Consider the following 19424-nt stretch of genomic DNA (forward strand, 5'->3'; position numbering starts at 1 on the left):
GTGACCTTACAGCTCGTTGGACCTTTTTAAGGCGCCATAGTTAGTTTGCACATGTAGCCAGTCTAAATTTATCATGTAATTAGCCAGATAATTGTGTAATAGATATAACACAGGGGACCTGAGATGCAGATTGATAAGGAGCTTGCCCAGTGAGTTAATGGTACAGCTGGCAGCAGAACCCAGGCCTCCTGCATTCTAATTCTGTTTACTTATCTGGCCATACTTCATATCTTAACCACACTGATTCTCGCTCAGATTTGAACTTGGGAAGATACTCTTCCAGATCCTTGTTTTCAGAATCATGGGAGTGGGGGTGTTACGCTCCCTTTTGCTGAGGGATTTGGGTTCTCTTGCACCATTCAACATGCCCTACTTCATTCACCATCCCTTTCCTGCTCAGACAGAAGCTACAGTTTTAATCCTTTCACAGCTGAATTACTAGCAGTACTTAGCTGCTTTGAAAAGCTGAAACTGTAACTGTTGCTGAAGATTGGACTCCATGGTCAGATTTTGTAAAGAGTTAAAATAGTCGACGGGGCTGTGAAATAAGAGAACAGTAGCTAAATTGCTAAAGAGAGAATAGCTTGATTAGTGGAACATCAAACCATTAAAAAGGAGAGAGGAGGATCATTAATACCTGTTGAGTGAAGAGCAATTAACAGGAAATAAGTAGGTTCTAATGAGCTGTGAAATCAGTTGACCCTCTCAGGGCTGCCTGAGTAGAAATGCCACTGCTGCTATTCTGGACAGAAAATCAGCTTTCCTGCTTAAGACACACACCCCAATTTTGGACAGCTAATTTTGTGGGGGATGGTGCATGTGGTATGCAAGTAAATATGGTAATTGAGGTATCTCTGCTGTGATCTAAACAATGAGGGTGGTTTTGGACACTAATGGGAGAACAAGCAGCAGGGTGCTAGTTACAAAAAAAGTGACTCCTGTTGACTCTTTCCTGTGTTCTTTTTGTACCAGGCTCTTCCCAAGATCTTGAGAAGGAATTGGCAGCACTTTTTCAACTCTGGTTGGAGACCAAAGACCAGATGTTTTTCAAGGTGAGGCAGAGAATCCCTTAGTAGAGCTGATCCCAGCTGGTTATGCACCTGTCTGACGTTTCTTTGTTTCTCAATAGGAAAATGAAGACAGTCCAGATGCCACCACACCAGTTCCCAGGGTGTAAGTATATGGTACTGAGGTAGCCAGAAACTCTGGTCCTACAGCGGTGGAGTTCAGTACTCAGGCCTGTGAGCCTAAATCACTGTATCTGCAGTAGATACTAAGTGCACTCCCCTCTGAAGAGCTAGTTACAAAAAAACACCACTTGGCTGGTGGCAGTTGCTTAAGTGATAATGAAAAATTCTCCCTCCCCTTTGTCAGCTTACTGCAGATAGCTGCCTCAGAGGTCTTTGAGTCTTTGCTGGCCTTACTGATGACATAAATAAGCCTTGCAGATCCAGTACAGTCTCAGGAGAGTGAGCTGGATTCTGTCCTATTTTATGCACTATCAGCATCAGTTCATTTCTAATTATGTAATCTTCACTGCTAGTGATGATATATTGGCGGTAGAAAGAACACAGCTGGGCTTTCAAATCCCAGGTGTAATTAAGTGTTCTAGCCAGATTCCTACTCTGGAAATTTACTTTCTGCTTCCCTGAGCTCCCTCTACCATTTTGATTAAATGGGAGGGGTTTGGGGGAGTTTTTTTTTCCCCCCTAGTGCTGGATTGATTGTTTTGTTATGGCTGTGCATTGTTAACAGAAGCTACATTCCAGTCTAGCAGTTGATGGTCCCATATTACAGATACACAGTGTGTGAAAAGATGCTCATAGAAATGTGTAAGAGCTTTCTGTATTCTGATAAATCTACCTCACAGGGAGATTCAAATATCCCCATGTTATAGAAACATAAATCATAGTTTCATAGTTTGTAGGGTCAGAAGGGACCTGAGCAGATCATCAAGTCCAACCCCCTGCCATGGCAGGAAAGATTGTACTGGGGTCAAACGACCCCAGCAAGGTGATTGTCGAGCCTTGTCTTAAAGACCCCCAGGGTAGGGGCCAGCACCACTTCTCTTGGAAGCTGGTTCCAGATCCTAGCTGCCCTGACAGTGAAGTAGCACCTCCTGATATCTAGCCTAAATCTCCCCTCTGCCAGCTTGTGTCCATTATTTCTTGTCACTCCTAGGAGTGCTCAGGGGAACAGGGACTCCCCCAGTGCCTGCTGGTCCCCCCGACTAGTTTGTAACAGGCCACTAGATCCCCCCTCAGCCTTCTCTTGTGGAGGCTGAACAGGTTCAGGTTCCTTAGCTTTTCCTCATAGGGCCTGCCCTGCTGCACCCTGATCAGATCGGGCTGCGGAGAGACAAAGTGACTTTTCCCAGAGTTATCCAGATGGAATAAGGGGCAGAAGCCAAGCTTCCTGACTCTCAGTACCATGCTCTAATCGTTAGTTGGCCCCCACCTTTCTCCAGAGGCAGTCTTGAGAACACTAAGTTCTGTACAGAGCATTTCATCCTTATAAATGTAAGTTCATTCAGAATCAGTTTCTTCTCATGTAGATATATTTGCAGAGAGGGTGTGAGGAGTTGGTCCTATATGATGTCATTTGGCTGCAGTTTGTCTGTAGTCACTCAGTGCTGATGACTGTCTTTGTTTCAGAAGGACTGACTATGTAGTCCGACCCAGCACTGGGGAGGAGAAACGTGTCTTCCAGGAGCAGGTGAGGAGAAAATACTCTTTGTTTTAACGTGAATGGCCTTAAAACTGAATTTGCTTAGGGTATGGTGAATCCATAGCCTGATCTGGAACAGGAATTTTTTACTACAAATTTAAGCAAAAAAGTGTTGCTGTAACAAATACGCTGCCTTTACATGGCTGCTGCAGTTACTAGCTGAATCATGCTGCACTGAGAACATAGCCTGGCAGTTTCTGCTCCAAATCCGGCAGTGTTATTCCTACCAGGTATAAAACAGCAAATCTATTCAGATAGTAATGCCAGGATTTGTATCCCCATTGGAGCTTCCAATACTTGAAGGTGACTTAGCCACGTGCACCTGAGCTAGTCTGGACTGAAGCAGCACAAAACAAGTGGTATATGCATGTGCACACAGACCTGGCAGCATTATTTGTAGCACTTGTTGGTTCCAGTAAGTCTTTTTCAACTAGCAGTCCATTTAAGGATTAATGTACTGTGGAGCAGATATTCACCTCTTCTGTATGTGTGCCCACTGATAAGGGCAGGTCTGTGAAAGGCCAGGTATGGATCTGGAGATCTTTGCCAAATGACGGTACAAAGGATTGGGAGGATGTGTTTTATATGTGGACGAGAATTCTCGCTAACATCTCTTACCTGTTCAGACTACTTTGCTAAAAAGAAACTAAGCTGATGGAATTGCCCTTCCATGTCTGGCATCTCAATGATTTAAAACTTATGATAGCATCTTAATTTCTGCCATGACTAGTGTACTTTACGCTTAATCTCCTTGACCCTGATAGGGCTGCTTGCATTAGCAGGCTGAAACGCAGCAAGACTTGTTTTTCTTAAAAATAAGCCTCATGTTAACATGGTGTCCCATATGCTGAGGTTTGGGAAGTGCTCGTAGTTGGGCGCTTCAAAGAGAGGCTTGAGAAACCCTAATGCCCTTCATTGTGTAGTGCTGAATCAGAAGAAATAGCTGATATTTGTTTTAAGCCTTGAGGCATGAGAAATGGCAGTGATTTCATGCTTGCTACAGGGTAGATGTTGGTGTAAAAGTAACTGCCATGCTCATAAGGAGCTAATAAGATGTCTTCACAATGTAACTTATTCTCCACTGTTCCCCTTTTATTCCACGCTTGCAGGAGCGCTACCGTTACAGCCAGCCCCACAAGGCCTTCACCTTCCGCATGCATGGCTTTGAGTCGGTTGTTGGTCCTGTGAAGGGCGTGTTTGACAAAGAGACCTCATTGAACAAAGCTCGAGAGCATTCTCTCCTGCGATCGGACAGGCCAGCATATGTCACTATCTTGTCCCTTGGTAAGGCAGTAGCACTCTTTGCAATACAACTTTTTATGATACTGTTTAATTCAAATTGCATCACAGGGGGCTTTGCATAGCTAGCTCATAATAGTAGAATGGAATTAGATGACCTAAGCAAGAAAGAAAAGATGCTTGAAATAAGGTATTAATAGGGTGATTCAGAGAGCTTGTTCCAGATGACAGAAATAGAAGAGACTGGCTTTTCAGCCTGTATTGATCTGTGAGTAAGAAGTGGGGAGGAGAGTGAAGGAGAGATGCACAAATGTGGAGCCTGGCTAGGAGAAGTACTCAAAGTATTAGAAAAACAACAAAGGTGCTTTTGAACTGTGTCCTGGTACAATGGTTCTGTGTGGAATGGTTTGGATATGTGCAGTGACATAAACGTATGACCTTCCTGCGTGAGAAGGTGGAGGTCAGGGTTGTGCATGTGTGGGACTTGGAGGTGGTTGAAAAGGAAACTGCTAGCCAAGATAAGCAAGGTGAATACGGGACTGGAATGGGAGTAAACCTAGTATCACTCTCATAATCTAATGCTTGCTTTTAGCTCTTTTGAGTAGCATTTTGTCTGGGATTTGTGGGGGGTGCCCATTGAAGAAAAAAGTATGAACTTTACAGATCTTCCATTAGTTTGGAAAGAGCCTATTGCAGACTAGTGATCCAGGGGGTTTAGCTCATGTCTGAGTGTGCAGTATGTTTTTCGTCACAGCATAATCCCCTTTGGAGGAGAGAGCTATCATTCTTCTGACGGAAGGCCTGTTAATGTGGTCTGCAGTGCAGGTAAAGCTAGATGAGACTCATGGCTGCCCCCTGGCTGTAACTGAGTTGAAGACAAAGGCTATCAATTTCAAATTTTTATTGTTGAAGTGATCTCTATTCATTTACTGAGGAAAATTCAGATGGGAGCAAGTAGGAGAATAGAAGGTATTTTTACACTTAAATCACTGAATAAGAGGACATGATCATGTCCTAGCTTGGGGTCCTCTCCATTTGTCATAGTGGTCCTCTGTCTTTGGGTACTCTAGTTTGTGGCAGAGCTATGCAGGTGATAGAGCTCAGACTCCTGAGGTCATTTCTCTAACACCCAGGCCAGCAAGTGTTGAAGATGCTGCATATGACTAGTTCTTTATAGTCTGCTCAGTCATAAGTATTAATGGGTTCTGGGAAGGTATTTCTGGATAGAGCTTAGTCAGAGGAAGAGCCTTTGAGTTTTCCTCATAGAGCCTAATCTTTCTCTTTTCAGTGCGGGATGCAGCAGCCCGCCTTCCTAATGGAGAAGGAACACGTGCTGAAATCTGTGAACTGCTTAAAGATTCTCAGTTCCTGGCTCCTGATGTCACCAGTGCCCAAGTAAGTTAGATAAAAATGATCCATATAAAGCTCAGCATACTTACATTTCAGAAACAAGTATCTCTCCTAAAGCATGCACTGTTCAGAAAAGGCAATATTCAGTGACTCAGTAGCTTGTGGCTCGTTGATTTGGAAATGGGATCCGTGTGCCGTTTTACTACAACACTCTCGCCTTGTGCTCTGGAGGACTAAAGCACAGATAGTAGGCTATATGTGTCCGACCGAGTTAACACTGTGGTCTACAGCTTCTCATATTAAGTAGGGTGTCATTGCCTACAGAGACTCCATCTAGGTAAGGCTCCATCTGAATAGCAAGTAACATCCTATATAGTCATTTGCATTTCAAAGGCTGCACCTCCTTATTCAAAAGAAGGTTGCTAACAATTTGTAAGATTCATACTCCTCACCATTTATCAGTATGACCATTGTTGGGCCAGACTTGGGCTCTTTAAGTTATTGTGAGTTTTGACTTTTTATCCAGGTTAATACTGTGGTTAGTGGTGCTCTGGACCGGCTCCATTATGAGAAAGATCCTTGTGTGAAATACGATATTGGACGTAAACTATGGATATATCTGCACCGGGACAGGAGTGAAGAGGAGTTTGGTAGGTCCTGACCTGTTAATATTGCTGTTTTTACCTTAGTAAAAATTAAGACTTTAAAAAACTCATTTAACTTTCATTTTTCAAGCTGCTTGTTGTGGATGAAGTAACTGATAGTCAGTCTTTTTTCCCTCTTTAGTCACTTTCTGGTCCTGATGAAACTATTTCATCCACAGTTAAACTGATCTATGGAATAATATAACAAAGTGAAAGGCTTGACTATTTAGTCAGAAAAATTACGTTCCATGCACCAGAAATGTGTGTCCAGACATGCACACGTGACTGATGATTGAGTATTTGATTGTTAGCGCATTTCGTGCATATTTCTTACTAATAGTCTTCCTTGTTTCTGGACAGGCTACGAGGTCTTTCAGTCTGCTATATTATGAAGTTGATTTGTTACTGACATTTCTGATTATAGTGTCTCAAAATGAAGGTACAGCGATGAATGAATGGTGATGTGGCTCTGCTGCATCAGTTTCAGTCTCTGTTCAGGGATTGTAATTAATTGTTCTTGTTTACAGAGCGGATTCACCAAGCTCAGGCTGCTGCAGCAAAGGCCAAGAAAGCCCTTCAGCAGAAACCTAAACCTGCAGCCAAGACAGTAAGTTGTCTTGTTTAGGGATAGGATGATTTGGGGAATTGAGACTGGGATACAGAGTTATTAAGTCGAATTTAGCTTCTATCCCTAGTGGTACAGAATAACTGCCATCAACTGGACCTAACATTTGTATATACAGAATGAATTGGTGATTCGTAGTCCCAGGAACATGGATGCTAGTCCTCTGGAAACAAAATCACCACCATGACTGGCATTAATTGTCAGCCCTGTTGGTGGTCTCAACTGAAAGGCCATGGGAACTGAACTACACTCCCTGCCTTGGGTATGGACCTCCACAGCTCATGGTTTGTGGGGGGAGGGGGGTGACATGCCCTTCTGTTGCCTGTGCTATAGGCGTGTGGATAAATAGGAGACTTGGCTCTCCACAACTCTTGGTCCAGCATTCATTTATTGACATGAAATGAATTAAACAATTTTAAGTGACATTTTCAACTAGTGAATTAGCCAACTAGCAAGAACATAAGAATTGCTCTACTGGGTCAGACCAATGGTCCATCTACCCCAGGATCTTGTCTCTGACAGTGGCAGGCATGGCTGTTACAGAGGGAGAACAGGGAGATCTGTCCTGTTTTCAGTACCTGCCTGGCATCCACCATTATTGATTTAGAGCTGACAGAGGAAGCATCTGCAACTTTTTTGTTCCATAGCTGTTAAGAGGTGGGAGGCTTGGGTTGCATGAACTCTTTATACATCTACCACTGTTAAAATGCAGTCCCCTCAGAACAGCAGTAGAGAAACTGCCTAAAGCCCCCTGTGCCATAATGGTAGAAAAGAGGATCGTCACTTCTTATTTCAGGGTCCAGCTCTGTGGGTTCATTCATATCTGTGTAGAATGTGGTGCTCCAGTTTAAGATTTCCCATGCCCAGAAGGTGACCTGGGCTGTTTTCCACAAGGATGCCCACCCTAATTATGATTCTATTGCAGAAATCTAGTAGTAAGGAGAGCTCTGTGAAAGCGCTCCCCAGCAGCACTTCAGAGCCGGGCCAGCTGAGCCTCAGTGACTCCAGCATGCCACCAACCCCCGTGACTCCTTTGACTCCCACCACACCAGCATTGCCAGCAACACCCATTTCACCCCCACCGGTTTCTGTGGTTAGCAAGAACGTGCCTAGTGTTGGACCAGAGCCAGCTAAACCCGGCCCAAGGTAACATTTCTTCTTTTACTTTTCCTCTGTCAACAAATAGCAAGTTTATTACCACATGAGCACTTGGTTTCTCTCATCTCCTTTCTGCATTAATGTAGTGACTTTCCATTTGTCCATAGCGTTCTCTTAGTGTCATCGCCTGCCATGCCGCAGCTCGGAACGCTTCTTTCCACAGCTCAAAGTGCACAGACACAAGCTGGGCCGCAGCCACCACCCCCTACCCGGGTGGTAAGCCATACTGCCTCCTCAGGGCTTCCACAGGTCCGTGTAGTGACTGCACAGTCCAGCCTCCCACCTGCATCTCAGCAAGCCCCTGTGGTAGCACAGCAACCGCAACCTGCATCAGTGCCTCAGATCCGCGTTCCAGCTACAGCCACTCAAACCAAAGTACTGCCACAGGTGAGAGTGGTGATGTGGGGAGCATGGGCCAAATCTAGTGCCTTTCATCATGATGGATCCTGTAGCATTAGGAGTTACAGGCTTTAAGTGCCCACTTCTAATAGACAGTTGCATCTGGAATGGAACAAATGAGCTCTGCACAGGTGCTCAGTATTTTTATCTTTCATTTATTTGGCTCCCGGAGTGTAAACAGAACTCAGTCATTGGAAAAAATCCGAAGAACCTGCTGCGTAAGACCAAGCAAATGATGGCTAGGAAAGGAAGCTGAGTAGAGGGGTCATTGGGAGAAGGAAGATGATTCCAGGAAGAAGTAGGTTTTAAGAATTGTGTGCAAGATGGCCTTAGTGAAGGCAGTTTGAGGAGGAAGCCGTGTAGTAGACAAGGAGTGAAAAAGAAAATCAGAAAATGCAGGAGGAAAAAGAGGGACAAGATTTAAGGCAGTAAGAGAGAAGCCTGTGAAGGGACTCAAATTAGAGTGTTGATATAATCAGAACGACCTGCCAGGAAGGTGAGGTTTGTTCTGGCTGGAAATTGCAGAAGTGAAAGGCGGGAAGCCAGATGAAGGGTAATTACAAAAAACAGTGATAGGTGAGGTTTTGGGGACCAGGAAGGTTCCTCTTGCGACACTTATATAATGCGCTAGGACCCTGATTGCTAGGTGTCTTTGGGCACCACAGCAATACAGATAATTACAAAGTTGTGAAGTCACAAAGTGACTGATACCAGCAACAGAAACCGGGCAAAGGATGCATGTCCCTAATAACAGCAGTGCTCATATTCTGGCCCAGTTCTGACTCACAGCCATGTTATCTGGTCCATCAGCCTCCCCAGGAGTCTGGATATTTGGCAGTGAGGGAGCAGTGGCAGTGCTAATTGCCATTCCCTTGCTGCCAAATTTCTAGACCTGTGGGATGTCCTGCAAGCTAGGTGATGTGGCCTGGCATGCAGTGGGGCTAGAGCCTGAGGTCATGCCACAGCCAAATCAAGCACATGAGGTTGAGTTGGTATGCAGACTGGCCCTGCACGCCTCATCTGGCCTACAGGGCCAGAAGATTGAGCTCTCTGCTTTATAGTAAGGAGGAAGAAATAACAGGGTGGAGGTAAAAGGGGAGATAGCAGATTGTAGAGTTGTCTGAAGATAGTGTTTCAAGAGGAACTGAGGAAAAGTCAGAGGCAGCAGGAAAGTTAGAATGGGGGAACAGCTAATACTGTTTATGTGGATTACCAGCATTTTGGTCTTGTACACTTGGCAGTATAGATCTCTGCAGTACGGATTTGTGGATAGACTGGGGTGTTTCAAAACCTTGAAGAAGAGAGTATCAGATAAGGACTCGGAGATAGGAGAGGTGCATAGATTGGATCGGGTTGAAAGTTCCAGTTAACCTGGGCCATGTAGGATCAAGCAGAATAAAGGTGTGATGGAGCCAAGTGCCTTACCTGTGAACATGTCTCTTGCCTTCACATTAGGCTGTTATGACCCTACCAGTGAAAGCTCAAACCAGCCCAGTGCAGGTGCAGCGACCAGGAGCTTCTGTGCCAGGACAGACGGGCATCACTGTGACAGGCCTCTCTGCAGCACCCAGTCCCACAGTAAAGCCGGTAACCAGCTCTCCTGGCAGCTCTGCACCAAGCTCCTCCTCTACCACCACAGTCATCCAGAATATAGCTGGCCAGAACATCATCAAGCAGGTGAGAAGTGCATGGTAGTGCAGAGAAGTGCTCTCTGTAAGGTATCTGTTTCCTGTTTATTGTGGCCTGGCAAAGGGCTGGGGTACCCAGATGTGAACAGCTAGCACAAGATGCATTGAGTTCCTTACTGTTTGGGTTTATCGCCCACACAAATTCAGGCAGTTTATGGCTTGCCATAGTTGGGTGCCATTTGCAAATGTCAGTGCCTCATTTGCAACGCAGTTGGGCGTGTTTACAAGTAAGATTAGTTTGTATGGAATGTGCAGGCACCACATGGAAATTCTGATCCTTTGATTCACAAGCCCAGAATGTGGGCTGTTCTCTCCCTCAACTCAGTTGCAAGGAGACCGGCTCCAACCATCTGTGTCTCTTGTGGTGGTGGAAAGGGCCATCTAATGAGTGAGTTGTCAAAACCTTTTCCAGCATCACGTCAGGCTCTAGCATCTTGTTGGAGCATTGATCCAATTCTGAGAGGAAGAGAGAAGAACACCATCTGCTGAAAGACAACATTTTTTTGCGTTTGGGTGTTTTGGGGCATTTGCTAGTTTGATATAATTATGGTACTTTGTTTTTTAGGTGGCTATTACGGGGCAGCTAGGCATGAAGACCCAGGCTGGAAGTGGCATCCCACTCACAGCTACTAACTTTCGGATCCAAGGCAAGGATGTGCTGCGCCTGCCTCCCTCCTCCATCACCACCGATGCCAAAGGACAGACTGTGCTGCGTATCACTCCAGACATGATGGCTACTCTTGCCAAGTCCCAAGTCACTACAGTCAAACTGACTCAGGATCTCTTCACAGCTGCTACTGGAACCAGTGCTACTGGGAAGGGCATCTCTGCAACTTTGCATGTGACATCCAATCCTGTGCAGTCTGCTGACACCCCAGCTAAGACTAGTCCAGCCAGTTCAGCTTCTCCCAGCCCAGCTGGCAGCACAGTGGTTAAAGTAACTCCTGATTTAAAGACTGCAGAGTCAACAAGCTCAGCTTTCAGACTGATGCCAGCTCTGGGCATGACTGTGGCAGATCAGAAGGGCAAAGCTATTACCACAGCAGCATCCACTGAGGCAAAGCCAGCTGCCACCATACGAATTGTGCAGGGGTTAGGGGTTATGCCACCCAAACCTGGGCAGACCATAACTGTAGCCACTCATGCCAAGCCCTCTTCTTCCACAGTAAGCATGCCTGGCACAGTTCACACCTCAGCAGTCTCTTTGCCAACTATGAGTGCCACAGTATCAAAAGCAGTTGCTGTGGCCTCTGGAACAGCTGGCACTCCCATAACCATTGGAACAGGGGCCTCTGCTGTGAGGCAGGTGCCGGTGAGCACCACAGTGGTATCCACATCCCAGGCAGTAAGTTAATTGAGCTTTGGTTCTTTTGTTTGTTTGTTTGTTTTTGTGGGGGGGTTTTTTTTGGGGGGGGGGGGGGGAGCTCCAGCCATTCTGAAGGTGGCAGGGGGGCAGCCCAGCCACAACTCAGCCTCACAAGGGAAGGGGGCATGGCATGGCCTGGCCCTGCAGAGGGCAATGGGGCATGGCTTGATCCCTGCATGGGGGAGGGTTTCATAGTTATTAGGGGCTGGAAGGGATCTTACAGATCGAGTCCAGCCCCCCTGTGCTTGGACAGGAAAGAGTGCTGGGCATCAAGATTCTTTTTGAAGATTGCCAGGGTGGATGACAATACCACCTCTGGGGGGAGAACCTGTTCCAAACCCTCAGCACTCGACTTGTAAAGAGGTTTTTCTTTATGTTAAAGAAGTTTGTGACCTGGCCTCAACTGGCCCTGTGAGGGAGGAGGAAAGGGGGGCATGGTTTGGCTTGTGTGAGGGGGTGGGGAAAGGGGCATGGCCCAGCCCTAACTTGTCCCTGTGCAGTGGGCAGGGAGAGGGGAGGAACAGGATGTGGCCCTGATTCAGATATTGGGGGGGAAAGAAGGGCATGACCCAGCCTTGTAAGGAGAGGGGGGCACAGCTTGGCTGCACAAGGGGAAAGGGGGACTCTGCAAATATGACCCAAAGTTTTTGGCAGGATCACTGTAACCTCCAAAGCACTGCTGGTGAAGTCTTTTCTTCTTTTAAGCTTGTTTCACCGATAGCACTATAGCAGTGGCTAAAATTCCTGCATCTTGCAGTTCAGTGTTTTTGACCCAAAATAAGAATCTCTTGAACACTTATTTCTGTGTATGGAGAAGTTCTTGTTGCCTGCATGACAAGGCAGTTTAGTAAAATGAATACTGTAATTTTCAAGTGTTATGCACAGCCTTCGTAACCTAAAACTATATCTTGGAAGTTAGATTAGTGGCCTGTTTCTAGTTTTAGATTTGCATGCTTTGAAATATGGGAGCTAAAATTAAGTAACCATCCTTCCCTGAGAAGTACTGCTATAAGAAGGAGAAAGTGATGTAGGGTGGATGGGGGAGTGAAATTTTAATGAGCCAGAAATGGTACAAAAAATTTATCAGCAAATGTAATAATTGTCATTGGTTGCAGAACTGGGTATAGAAATAAGCAAATGTGATGCTTGTGCATTGTCAAGCTTGTTCCCTGCATAACAAGCTCTCCACTGCTACTAAAATAATTGAATATGCTTCTGTTTTCCCTAGGGTAAACTGCCAGCCCGAATCACAGTGCCACTATCGGTGATCAGCCAGCCAGTGAAAGGCAAGAGTGTGGTGACTGCTCCCATCATCAAGGGCAACCTTGGAGCCAAGTGAGTATTGTACAGAGAATGGAGAAACCTGCATGGCTTCCAGTGAGCAATGCTTCTTGCATTAAGTGATCTGGAGAGGGGCAGTAGAGGATCAGGTTCACGTGTCTGTCTTATATGATCAGAAAAGGACCCTTGTTCAGCACACTAGTCTGATAACTTATCTAATACCATTCATAATCGCACCTTGTTTGCGCTGAGAAACTACTGCAGAAGTTGCTGTTTCAATGCGTGTTCAGTAACGTTCTAGTAATAGGCCATTGGTCCTACTAGTGTTGCTGTAGTTAACACCTTCAGACAGAGATTTCTACATGGTGGATTGCAGTTTGCATGCACTAGGACGACATCTAAGCAATCCATGCCTGTGCAGCCTTCCTAGAGATGTGCTGTGGTGGATGACCATGACCGCCACCAGTGTTGCAGTCGCATGACTACATGCGGTTTTTACGGCTGGAGTACATGGTCAATTTTTACATAACCTAGTCACTCAGTATCAGACCTTGCAGTCAAATGGGGAAAAATATTCGTACTAAACTAGCACCTAATGTACTAGCTAAGTACAGGTTAGTTATATCACTGTATGCACTTAAAATCTCTTGCACAATAACCTGAGTTCAGTAGAAGCTCTGAGCAACACTTTAGTGTCACAGTATTTATAAATACCGTGTAATGAGGCCATATCAGAATCTGTTGGACCCAGGCTGCTGGTCCCAGTCAGGAGATCAGGGCAAGTCATCCCCTGAACAAGTGCTACTTGCAGCAAGCCCAGAGTTGCTGAACTCTGGTCCCAGCTGGGCCGAGTGAAGCAGTTCGGGCAGCCAATCCCCTGAAGCTCCAGGCAGCAAACTACCCACTGCAGCCATAAAAGCTAGTCCCAGCCTGCAGTATCCTTGTCCCAGCAAAGGTGAAAGTTCTTGTTCCAGACCTATGTGCGTCCTTGCTGATCCTTCTGGTTCCGACTCCCCAGTCTGACTCTGGCTTCTGATTTTAATAAGACCCTTGGCCTTGCCTGATTCTGGTTCTCGCTCTTGATTCTGGTTTGACCTTCAGCTCTGGCTTTTGGCTCCTGATCCTGGTTAACCCTTGTCTTACTCTGTCTCCTGCTATGGCTTCTGACCTCCGCCTGTTTTGACTTGGGCTAAACCCAAATCCATTTCTGATGCCAGACCCCTTCAGATCCCCCACTCCTTGGGAAACTGATCTGGACTGTTTGCGTGCTTCATGTGTCTAACTAGTAGGCAAGACTGCCCAAATCAGAGTTCCCTAACATACCTGTCCATACAAGTCTTAGGCTGAGTGTTACTGCGTTTGGGAGATCCTGTCCTATTGCCTCACTACTGATTTCTTAAATGCTTTGTTTTCTCAGCATTAGTGGACTGGGTAGGAACATCATCCTGACTACAATGCCAGCTGGGACCAAGCTGATTGCTGGGAACAAACCTGTGAGCTTTCTAACTGCACAGCAACTGCAACAGCTGCAACAACAAGGCCAGGCCACGCAAGTAAGGGCACATAGATGAACTGCTTTTTTCTGATGTAGCATCTCCATGAGGGTGTCTCACCTGATATGGGAGGTTCTGTGGAAACTTACAGTGTCCACTCTGTGAATGCATGTATGTAGTGTCAGCACTTAGCATGTCTGACGTCTCATCCCATTCCTTTCTGTTGTATATTCTGTCCAGATAGTTGTTTTAAATCTTCATGAACTGAGTTACTCAATAATGAGAGGGGAAAAAAGCAGGAATAATATTAGCAGGCAAACAGTCAACATGCAGGCCTTCCTTCCTTCCTTTGTTCTCAGTAGAGGCTGAAGAGATTGCCTCTTTTACCTTATACTGCTGTAGCACCTACTTCTAGACACCTGCAGTTCTAACTCCCTCTCTTTCCTGGGGTAAATCAACTTTATGCACAAATAACCCAACCCGTGACTTGGGTCTGATGCTGTAGAATACTGTGCGAGCCTTTCCTAATGCTCCTGTGGAAATGTATAGTATCTTACCAGATTCCTTATTCCAGAAAATCTGGGAAGGCAACAGATTTGGGTTTTTGTTCAAATGTCAGTTGAGCCTTTTTCTTTGTAGTTTGTTTGGCTCGCCCCCAGCATTCCCTCTAATCTGCGCAGTGTGCGCAGGCGGACTTATACCATACTGCCAGGCACGCCTGCGCAACTGTGCATGCCACACAGCTTAGAGGGAACACTGCTCCCCACCCTTGCCACATCATCCTGGACCATCTGTGGATGCAATTATCTTGTGGGTGCCAGACTCTTCACTGCATGCATTTTGGGATCAAGTGCTCATGTGGAGGTCATTACCCCTTTTAGCTTTGGTTGTGGTTTGAAGCAAGTGAAGGCTCTGCCCCCAGTCACAGTGCTGCTGTTTCATAGAGTCATGACATCAGACTTTGCTCTGGAATGAGTTAAGTGTTCTTTCATTTCAAACAGGTGAGAATTCAAACAGTCCCTGCCTCTCATCTTCAGCAAGGAACAGTGTCTGGTTCTACCAAAGCAGTCTCCACTGTCGTAGTGACGACAGCACCATCTCCAAAGCAGACCCAGGATCAGCAGTGAATGTTGGCTGTGCAAATGGATTGCTTTCCAAGATCTTCTCTGATCCTATTATTCTCCTGTTCATCACCAATCAAGACTTCTTAGGTGCAATCACAGACTGTTCAGCCTGCAAGGTAGAAATTTGAGAAGTCCTGTCTGTGCCAGAAGCAACAAATGTTGCTTGCCTGGAGTCAGCATTTTTGTATACAGCAGAAATCCCAGTATAACTAACATGTGATGCTGTATTTAAAAACCTGAACATTTCAGTCCAGATTTGCAAAACAAGCTCCCCAGCAGTGACCTTACTAGAGACTTCATTCTACTCATCTCTTTCTAGTTGCCCTTTATGCAAATACCAGTCTCTCATTTCAGTGTGTTCTGGGTTACCTTTGGTAAATAACCCATGGTCTTCCTTAACTAGGAGAACCAGCTGTAAAGGGAGCCAGATTCTGTAATTCTCTAAGGTCATGGCCAAGCACATCCTTATTGGAGTCCAGCTGTCTGTTGCATTTATACTTTGTAGAGGTGATTTTAAAGTTGGTGGCTTGAACACCAGATTTTATTTGGGACATAGCCTGTAGTAGATCCCTAACAAAAATTCTATATATTTATTTATTTTATAGCTTTTAAAGACTTATTCCTGCTTCCTAACCCATATTCCTTGTTGAGCTGCTGTCACTGTTAAACTGAAAAGGTTTTTTCTTTTTATTATCTTAACAAAAGCAGGATAGAGAGTCCTTTCCCATAAGTGTGCCTGATCAAGGCCACTGCTCTTGTAAAATGGCTAGTAATTATTGGGGGAGGATCAATATATGTATGTCTTATTGCAAGTGTGAGCACCCAGCAATGGAATAGAAAGAAGAGTCTCTCGGGGAGTTTTCTTTCTTGCATTCCTCGCGAGAAGACGACTGAGCCTTTTTCAGCTGGAGAAGACTGCAGTTTGCTTTTAATGATGGAGAACACGCTTTCAACTGTTTGAACTGCATTCTCACAGATTCTTGCAGATGAAATGTTTAAGCTCACTGGCCTGGCCTCTGTTTTTTGTTTTTGGGGTTTTTTTCTCTGATTTTTTTTTTTTTTACCTTGATATACAAGTTGTTGGGATTTTGCACATTACAGATCAGGAAGTGATCTGACTTTGACTTCAGACCAGTTCTGACATCCCCTGGGTTCTTTTTCTGAAGGAAGCCAGAGGATACATGGGGCAGAAAGAGAATAAAGATGCAGAAAGCCTTACAGATCTAACTTCCCTCCCGCTTACAAGATTCTACCTGCCATCTCTCTTCAGTTCCCTACAGGACAGTTCATTTCGGCAGGGAAGGAGTTTGACCATACTATACTATGAACTGTGAAGTGTGATCATCTAACCTGCCAAGGGCTAATACTATTCTTCTTCTACATCTGTAAAAAGGTTTCCTTTATGTTGTTTCTCTTGTGTTGTTTCTTTTCTTTCTTTTTTTAATATGAAGTTTGCCTTTGATTTTGTCAGTAAATACATTCTATTTAAAGAGGAAAACCCTGCTGTTTGTTACATTCCAGTATTTAGCTGAATTGTGTAAAGCTGGATTCTGCTCAAAACCCTTGGTTGTAGCTCTGTGTTGCTGGCTTAGGTACAGTCAGTAATGTCAGTAGGAGGCTTTGATGGAATTCAGGTTGAACTGTTCCGTGTTGCGCGATCTTTTTGAAATGTAACTAACCTGGTTTGGAAAAGTCGGGTATAAAAAAATGGAATTTTTATATAAATCCAAGCCCAAATCAGGAGACTCACTTTGTCCTATATCACTCCCAGTCATGTCTAATGTAATGGAATTAAGTATTGGATGCTCCATACAGCATGTAGTACTGTAGCTTTAGGCTGGGTACAGACATTCAAAAAGCCCGAGGTAGAATCAGTCTAAGTAGCATGGTTTTCTGTAAGCAGTGTAGTTTAGATCCATAGTGAACAGAACACACATTCACCCTTTAGTGTGTGTTGGGGGAACAAATCTTACACTGGGTTCCACCCTTTTTAAACTAGTCAATGTGTGCCGAACTTCTGTTCTGTTATGGGTATAGACTAGTTTCCAGTTACTTATACCGGTAAAAGTGTAACTTCTGTATCTGGCCTTAGTGTATCTGGTTGCTGTTAATTAGTTGTAGTCTGTGACACATGAACTCCTGACATTACTAGGATTCAAAACACAAGAAGCCTGTCATATCAAGAACTTGACACTGGTGGTGAGATTTCACCCCTGCTACAGAGGGATAGATTTACTCTAGCCCAGTCAGGTCAACGATGCAAGAGAACTTCTCCCACCTTCCCAGATCCTTTTGATGGCTCCAGTTCTGCTTTGTTAATAACAACTACTAGTAGAGGGATATTATTTATCAGAGTCACACCTCAAATCTAGTACTCAGAGGTCGGGGCTCTATTTGTGTTCAGTGCTATACATACACAATGAAAATAGCCCCTTCCCTGAAGAACTTAACCCATAAGTTTTTGTCACCCGTCCAGTCACTTCTCCCAAGCACATTAACCTTGGTTCCGCTAGCCCAAAAAAACGTTGAAAGGTGTCTTCACCCAGGCTGGGTCTTCAGAACCTTGTTTCCTAGCATCCTCGGGGTCATTAAATAGAAGTGGGTCCTTCATTGCTCTGCTGTAGCTACCGAACATGGGCATGAGCGGCCCTCCTTGGAGTACTGCTGTTCTCACCACCATTCTGTTAGCATTTGAGGTAAGCTTCTCTTAAAAGGTGCGCAGCGGATGGCCTGGAGGAAGTCTACACTGATGTTGCACATTCTCTGTCGTTTCGTTCTGCAAGGCCTATAATTTGCAGGGCTCTTGCTTTTGGTACCTTTTCATCACTAAATCTAGTGTAAAAATTAGGACCTTGCTATATACAGAAATGTGGGCTGTTTGTTTTCCACTGTGTTAAGAGATTACAACCAAAGCTATGAGCCAGTTCTTCTTAATCAAACACCTTTAAGTGCTTGGGCGTAAAAGTGCCTTTATTCCTTCTTCCTCAACCGGTGCCATCAATGCACTTTTTCACACCAAGAACTAATAAACATTGCTTACAAAAAGCAGCCTAAATACATGCCCGTCAAACCAATACCTTTCATTGTAACCTGAGCTTGATTTTTAACAGTTGCTGTTACTTGATATCATACGCCCCTTACGTTCTTAATATAGGGTACCTTACGAGTGACATATGAGTTGAGTTGCACAGAATTCTGTTTTAATGAGAGGCACAAACTAGACCCTGATTTAAATGCTTTTAGGGGCCATGTTCCATCTTCAAAATACTTCACTGTCATTCTTGGCCACTGAGACTTGGTCAGAGGCTCATAGGATTTCAGGGACAAATCCAGGCTGAGCATATAGCCATTCCTAACCCCTCTAACTGAACACTGCCTATTTGTACAATTTGGGCATTTTCCTGCCAAGCCTTACTTACTTAGTGCTGTACCTATGATGCCAGCTCAGCACCTCATCTCAACACATGCCTTAAAACAGCCATCTCAACCAGCATGCTGTGGCACCCTGGGGTGCCTTACCATCATTTCAAAGGTGCCACTCAGTGTTATTAGTGCTAAGTGAAAGCATGATTGACAAGATAAACCCAGAGATTTCAAAAAAGAATATACTGTGTTAAAAACATTCTCCCCTGTTGTGATCCAGCTGAGTTCTTTGAAGCAAAATTGCTCTAGTATTTTTCTGCACTCAAAAAAGGAGTGAAAACTAAGAGCTGGCATTTTCCACAGAATGTCTCCAGTCGAAAAAGGTCGAGACTCACTGCTTCAAAAGCACAAGTAGATGGAATACATGCCGAGACCAACCAGAGCAGGCAGTTATGTGGTGAGGGAGAATGTGCTGCTCTTCCACTTCTCCCTTGAAAAAAGGAGCCTTGCTTTGCAAGTAGGTTTTATTGTTAAACTTTGGTTTAAACCTGATGCATAAAAAGAAGCAGAGGGCAGGGATGGACTAGTGATACTGTATTACGTAAAATTTTCACAAGTGTCTAAATCAGGAGCTGGCAACCTAGCTAAAAGGGAAGCTTACACGCAATGGCAGGGAGGAGCCCATCACCAGGGAGGACTATACTGTGGTTGCTCGGGGCTGCAGGGGGGAGGTCAGGAAGGGCAAGGCGGAGATGGGACTGGGACTAGCTTTCCGGATCAAGGACAAGAAGAAGGGAAAAAAAGAAGGTACCAGGTAATGTGGGGCCCCTGCAAGACACGCTAGGAAATCAGGTCATCACACCAGATGACAAAGCTAACCTGTTTAACAACTTTGCCTCCATTTTCTTGAGCAGAGACCAGATCAGCCCCTCCACCAGGTCCCCCTCAGGCCCCAGGGGAGGCGCAC

The 19424-nt window shown here is 45.0% G+C and overlaps 1 protein-coding gene across 3 annotated transcripts in view; it reads left to right on the forward strand.

Moving 5' to 3' along the window:
* The window catches only part of NFRKB (nuclear factor related to kappaB binding protein), a 32059-nt gene extending 13912 nt beyond the window's left edge, over positions 1–18147 (forward strand). The window contains exons 13-26 of one of the 3 annotated variants that reach the window (XM_019547003.1): positions 973–1052; positions 1130–1173; positions 2655–2715; positions 3837–4011; positions 5255–5361; positions 5843–5966; positions 6488–6567; positions 7511–7731; positions 7851–8130; positions 9598–9819; positions 10396–11175; positions 12425–12531; positions 13895–14030; positions 14972–18147. In XM_019547003.1, coding sequence (XP_019402548.1) covers positions 973–1052; positions 1130–1173; positions 2655–2715; positions 3837–4011; positions 5255–5361; positions 5843–5966; positions 6488–6567; positions 7511–7731; positions 7851–8130; positions 9598–9819; positions 10396–11175; positions 12425–12531; positions 13895–14030; positions 14972–15097 — 2543 coding nt within the window. In that variant the 3' untranslated portion in view covers positions 15098–18147. Of the gene's footprint in view, positions 1–972; positions 1053–1129; positions 1174–2654; positions 2716–3836; positions 4012–5254; positions 5362–5842; positions 5967–6487; positions 6568–7510; positions 7732–7850; positions 8131–9597; positions 9820–10395; positions 11176–12424; positions 12532–13894; positions 14031–14967 lie in introns of all 3 variants that reach the window. The other 2 variants (XM_019547002.1, XM_019547004.1) reach the window with 2 other exon arrangements.
* The last annotated feature ends 1277 nt before the right edge of the window (positions 18148–19424 follow it).

Source organism: Crocodylus porosus, unplaced genomic scaffold (assembly GCF_001723895.1).
Source record: "Crocodylus porosus isolate Cpor-Errol unplaced genomic scaffold, CroPor_comp1, whole genome shotgun sequence".
NCBI lineage: Eukaryota > Metazoa > Chordata > Crocodylia > Crocodylidae > Crocodylus > Crocodylus porosus.